General features: G+C 61.1%; 1 protein-coding gene across 1 annotated transcript in view; it reads right to left on the bottom strand.

Moving 5' to 3' along the window:
- Nucleotides 1-949: 949 nt before the first annotated feature.
- cldn15a (claudin 15a) overlaps nucleotides 950-6000 on the bottom strand; it is an 80341-nt gene continuing 75290 nt past the window's right edge. The window contains exons 4-5 of the mRNA XM_067971698.1: nucleotides 2607-2714; nucleotides 950-1143 (exon numbers count right to left, since the gene is read on the bottom strand). Coding sequence (XP_067827799.1) covers nucleotides 1032-1143; nucleotides 2607-2714 — 220 coding nt within the window. The 3' untranslated portion in view covers nucleotides 950-1031. The remainder of the gene's footprint in view (nucleotides 1144-2606; nucleotides 2715-6000) is intronic.

Here is a 6000-nt window from a genome sequence, read left to right as displayed (position 1 = left end):
TCCACTCTCTGTCTCCCAACTCCGAACTAATTCTCTACACTTGTCAATACGTTGCCTCCAATACCATGTGCTCTCATTATTGCTAGCAGTCTCCCGTGTCTCTAATGCACAGTTTAAGCCAGGGAGTTCCACTATACAATGGATCGAATGCTCCTGCTGGACTCTGCGGACAGACTGACCCAGAATGCCCAGCTCTGATTGCTCTTTTATGAACGTAGTTACAGGAGGAGGCCATTCAGCCCCTCGAGCGTGTTCTGCCATTCAATGAGATCATTGCTGATCTGTATCCGAACTCCCTTCACCCTTTGCTCCATATCCCCTAATACCAATGACGAGCAAAAGTCTATTGATCTCGGATTTGAAATGATTAATTGAGCTCGCACCTACTGCTTTCTGTGGGAGAGAGCTCCACACTTCAACCACCCTTTGTGTGAAGAAATGTTTCCTAACTTCTCTCCTGAACGGCCTGGCTCTGATTTTAAAGTTATGTCACCTTGTACGAGACTCGCCCACCAGCAGAAAAAGTTTCTCTCTAACTACCCTATCAATTCCTTTCAAAATCCTAAAAACTTCAATCAAATCAACTCGTAACCTTCTGTATTGCGGGGAATGTAAGCCTAGTCTTGATTTGGCCGACTCCCCCTTGGTGACACTGACTGCAATGAAACATTCAGACTGGACACGTATATTCTGTGACGGTTTTATTTGATTTCTCCTTCAATTATTGATCTCCTTTCCCCCACTCCCTGGTGCGAGGGGAGCAGGTTCATCAGCATTCCGCGGTTAATTAATTACTATTGGATTGAGCAAAAGGAATAAAGGAAAAGGCAACAAAACAGTGTTTTTGTGCCACTCGAGTTTGAACTGATCGATGTGTACAAAGCCCCGTCTGCCCCGCGGTGACACAGGGCTCAGGACTTACTAATCCTCGGTAAAGGAGAGGTGGGGGGCAGGGATTGCACCCCCTGTGCTGTCCTACAATCAACCCAAGCACCAAGGCAAGCGATGGGTCAGAGGCATTCCCCAATCCCTCAGACGTAAGCATTCTTCCCATAGTTACTGCTGTTATCCACCTCGGAGTTCCATTTCTTGGACACGGCCCCCACCGTAGATCTGGGCGCTCTGTAGCTGTACGAGTAATTACTGGAAAAGAAAAGCAGACAGTAATTAACCAAGCACCGGGTCAGTAACACTGTCAGCAGGAGTGTCAGATAAAGCAAGAGCCTCCAGGTCAGGCGTAGCGATCGTCAATGAACCGTCAGTCTGGGAATGGCCTAAAGTAAATGGAGTTAAGATACAGATCAGCCATGATCTAAATTAATGGCGGAACAGGCTCGAGGGGCTGAATGGCCTCCTCCTATTCCTAAATTCCAAGATTAATCCCACTGTGCCACTCTTGTCCCACCAACTGTGGGGAAAGTGTTCACATTAAGAAGATAAGAAATCGGAGCAGGAGCAGGAGGAGGCCATACGGCCCCTCGAGCCCCAGTGGATCCTTTACTGTGGGATTACTGATCTACACTGTCTCATTACACAATACAAGATCGAGAACAGCCTGTTCCCTGCTTGGTCCCATGTTTTATTGTTCGAGGAAACGCATCTGATGACCCCGTCCTCCATTCCACATTTACCACTTGTGTGCCCCTTGTGTAAAGGAATGTCTCCTAAACCACACCTCACTTTCTGACATGTTTTAAACCGTTCCCTCCACAAGCCGAGGAAATACTCGTTCCCTGTCCACTTCATCAAAACAATTCGGAATGGAAAACATCTGTTAAATCAGCACATCACCGTCTGCTCCAGTGGAACATCTCAGTATCTCAAGTCTCTGCTCAGTGATAGTCTCCCATTCCCGGGGGGGGGGAGGGAGGTTCAGTCCACAGGGAGGTGTTAGTGTCCGTGGGGGGGTCAGTGTCCGGGGGGGAGGGGTGTCAGTGTCCAGGGTGGGGGTCAGTGTCTGGGGTGGGTCAGTTTCCGGGGGGGGTGGGATCAGTGTCCGGGGGGGAGGGTCAGTGTCCAGGGGGGGGTCAGTGTCCGGGGGGGAGGGGTGTCAGTGTCCAGGGTGGGGGTCAGTGTCCGGGGGGGAGGTCAGTGTCCGGGGGGGGTGTCAGTGTCCGGGGGGGAGGTCAGTGTCCGGGGGGGGTTCAGTGTCCGGGGGGGGTTCAGTGTCCGGGGGGGGGTCAGTGCCCGGGGGGGGGGGTCAGTGTCCGGGGGGGGGGGTCAGTGTCCGGGGGGGGGTCAGTGTCCGGGGGGGGGTCAGTGTCCGGGGGGGTTTCAGTGTCCGGGGGGGTTTCAGTGTCCGGGGGGGTTTCAGTGTCCGGGGGGGGTTCAGTGTCCGGGGGGGAGGTCAGTGTCCGGGGGGAGGTCAGTGTCCGGGGGGGAGGTCAGTGTCCGGGGGGGGTCAGTGTCCGGGGGGGGTTCAGTGTCCGGGGGGGAGGTCAGTGTCCGGGGGGGGGTCAGTGTCCGGGGGGGAGGGTCAGTGTCCGAGGGGGAGGTCAGTGTCCGGGGGGGAGGTCAGTGTCCGGGGGGGGCGGTCAGTGCCCGTTTGCTGGGCCCTGTGTCTGTATTGCCCCCTGGGATTGGCAGCTTCCATTTTCCACACTTACCCTGTCTTGCCAGTGGCTGTTTTACAAGAGCAGCAGAGGCAGATCCCACCAATCATCTCGAGCGTTCCCCCAGCCCAGCCAATGTAGAGTCCCATTCCAAGTTCATACCTTGAATCAGAGAGGGAGAGTTAGAGTGGGAACCAACACCAATCAGCATCGAGATCTCAACAAGTGACTGTCAGAGAACAGACTCCGTTCCTCACTCTCCCTCTGGGTATCTCCCCAAACGAGACATTCTTCCTCACTCAGTGTCCACAGCTATTCGACCATGGGGCCTTTCGCCCCCGATTCCCACCCTGTTCCTCCCACACGTGGGCCGTATGAGGGTTGGTCAATAGGGTCGAGCCATTGACCTTTCTCTAAACCAGGGCCTGAGTGGCCAACTCCAGTGCCGTGACCTCCCAAACCACACCCCCACCTCCCATCCCGGCCAAAAGCAGCTCATTCAGCACAGATCACACAAGTGATCTTCTGATCTGCTCCCACAGTACCAGACGAGGCCCTCGGTCCACAGTACCAGACGAGGCCCTTGGTCCACAGTACCAGACGAGGCCCTCGATCCACAGTACCAGACGAGGCCCTCGGTCCACAGTCCCAGACGAGGCCCTCGGTCCACAGTACCAGACGAGGTCCTCGGTCCACAGTACCAGACGAGGCCCTCGGTCCACAGTAGCAGACGAGGCCCTCGGTCCACAGTCCCAGACGAGGCCCTCGGTCCACAGTACCAGGCGAGGCCCTCGGTCCACAGTACCAGACGAGGCCCTCGGTTCACAGTCCCAGGAGAGGCCCTCGGTCCACAGTACCAGGCGAGGCCCTCGGTCCACAGTCCCAGACGAGGCCCTCGGTCCACAGTCCCAGACGAGGCCCTCGGTCCACAGTCCCAGGAGAGGCCCTCGGTCCACAGTACCAGACGAGGCCCTCGGTCCACAGTACCAGGCGAGGCCCTCGGTCCACAGTACCAGACGAGGCCCTCGGTCCACAGTACCAGACGAGGCCCTCGGTCCACAGTACCAGACGAGGCCCTCGGTCCACAGTCCCAGACGAGGCCCTCGGTCCACAGTACCAGACGAGGCCCTCGGTCCACAGTCCCAGACGAGGCCCTCGGTCCACAGTCCCAGGCGAGGCCCTCGGTCCACAGTACCAGACGAGGCCCTCGGTCCACAGTCCCAGACGAGGCCCTCGGTCCACAGTCCCAGGCGAGGCCCTCGGTCCACAGTCCCAGACGAGGCCCTCGGTCCACAGTCCCAGACGAGACCCTCGGTCCACAGTACCAGACGAGGCCCTCGGTCCACAGTCCCAGACGAGGCCCTCGGTCCACAGTCCCAGGCGAGGCCCTCGGTCCACAGTCCCAGACGAGGCCCTCGTTCCACAGTACCAGACGAGGCCCTCGGTCCACAGTCCCAGACGAGGCCCTCGGTCCACAGTCCCAGACGAGGCCCTCGGTCCACAGTCCCAGGCGAGGCCCTCGGTCCACAGTCCCAGACGAGGCCCTCGGTCCACAGTCCCAGGCGAGGCCCTCGGTCCACAGTACCAGGCGAGGCCCTCGGTCCACAGTACCAGGCGAGGCCCTCGGTCCACAGTACCAGGCGAGGCCCTCGGTCCACAGTACCAGGCGAGGCCCTCGGTCCACACTCCCAGGCGAGGCCCTCGGTCCACAGTCCCAGGCGAGGCCCTCGGTCCACAGTCCCAGACGAGGCCCTCGGTCCACAGTACCAGACGAGGCCCTCGGTCCACAGTCCCAGACGAGGCCCTCGGTCCACAGTCCCAGGCGAGGCCCTCGGTCCACAGTCCCAGGCGAGGCCCTCGGTCCACAGTACCAGACGAGGCCCTCGGTCCACAGTACCAGACGAGGCCCTCGGTCCACAGTACCAGACGAGGCCCTCGGTCCACAGTCCCAGACGAGGCCCTCGGTCCACAGTACCAGGCGAGGCCCTCGGTCCACAGTACCAGGCGAGGCCCTCGGTCCACAGTACCAGGCGAGGCCCTCGGTCCACAGTCCCAGGAGAGGCCCTCGGTCCACAGTCCCAGGAGAGGCCCTCGGTCCACAGTACCAGACGAGGCCCTCGGTGCACAGTACCAGGCGAGGCCCTCGGTCCACAGTCCCAGGAGAGGCCCTCGGTCCACAGTCCCAGACGAGGCCCTCGGTCCACAGTCCCAGACGAGGCCCTCGGTCCACAGTACCAGACGAGGCCCTCGGTCCACAGTCCCAGGCGAGGCCCTCGGTCCACACTCCCAGGCGAGGCCCTCGGTCCACAGTACCAGGCGAGGCCCTCGGTCCACAGTCCCAGGCGAGGCCCTCGGTCCACAGTCCCAGGAGAGGCCCTCGGTCCACAGTACCAGGCAAGACCCTCGGTCCACAGTCCCAGACGAGGCCCTCGGTCCACAGAACCAGGCGAGGCCCTCGGTCCACAGTCCCAGACGAGGCCCTCGGTCCACAGTACCAGACGAGGCCCTCGGTCCACAGTCCCAGGCGAGGCCCTCGGTCCACAGTCCCAGGAGAGGCCCTCGGTTCACAGTCCCAGGAGAGGCCCTCGGTTCACAGTACCAGACGAGGCCCTCGGTCCACAGTCCCAGACGAGGCCCTCGGTCCACAGTCCCAGGCGAGGCCCTCGGTTCACAGTACCAGACGAGACCCTCGGTCCACAGTCCCAGACGAGGCCCTCGGTCCACAGTCCCAGGCGAGGCCCTCGGTGCACAGTACCAGACGAGGCCCTCGGTCCACAGTCCCAGACGAGGCCCTCGGTCCACAGTCCCAGGCGAGGCCCTCGGTCCACAGTCCCAGGCGAGGCCCTCGGTCCACAGTCCCAGACGAGGCCCTCGGTCCACAGTCCCAGACGAGGCCCTCGGTCCACAGTACCAGGCGAGGCCCTCGGTCCACAGTCCCAGACGAGGCCCTCGGTCCACAGTCCCAGGAGAGGCCCTCGGTCCACAGTCCCAGGCGAGGCCCTCGGTCCACAGTACCAGACGAGGCCCTCGATCCACAGTACCAGGCGAGGCCCTCGGTCCACAGTACCAGACGAGGCCCTCGGTCCACAGTACCAGACGAGGCCCTCGGTCCACAGTCCCAGGAGAGGCCCTCGGTCCACAGTCCCAGACGAGGCCCTCGGTCCACAGTACCAGACGAGGCCCTCGGTCCACAGTACCAGGCGAGGCCCTCGGTCCACAGTCCCAGGAGAGGCCCTCGGTCCACAGTCCCAGGAGAGGCCCTCGGTCCACAGTACCAGGCGAGGCCCTCGGTCCACAGTCCCAGGCGAGGCCCTCGGTCCACAGTCCCAGGCGAGGCCCTCGGTCCACAGTACCAGGCGAGGCCCTCGGTGCACAGTACCAGGCGAGGCCCTCGGTCCACAGTCCCAGACGAGGCCCTCGGTCCACAGTACCAGACGAGGCCCTCGGT

The sequence above is a fragment of the Heptranchias perlo genome, chromosome 35 (assembly GCF_035084215.1).
Source record: "Heptranchias perlo isolate sHepPer1 chromosome 35, sHepPer1.hap1, whole genome shotgun sequence".
NCBI lineage: Eukaryota > Metazoa > Chordata > Chondrichthyes > Hexanchiformes > Hexanchidae > Heptranchias > Heptranchias perlo.
Note: the sequence above shows the minus strand (reverse complement) of the source record. Positions and strands in the feature narration are given on the sequence as shown.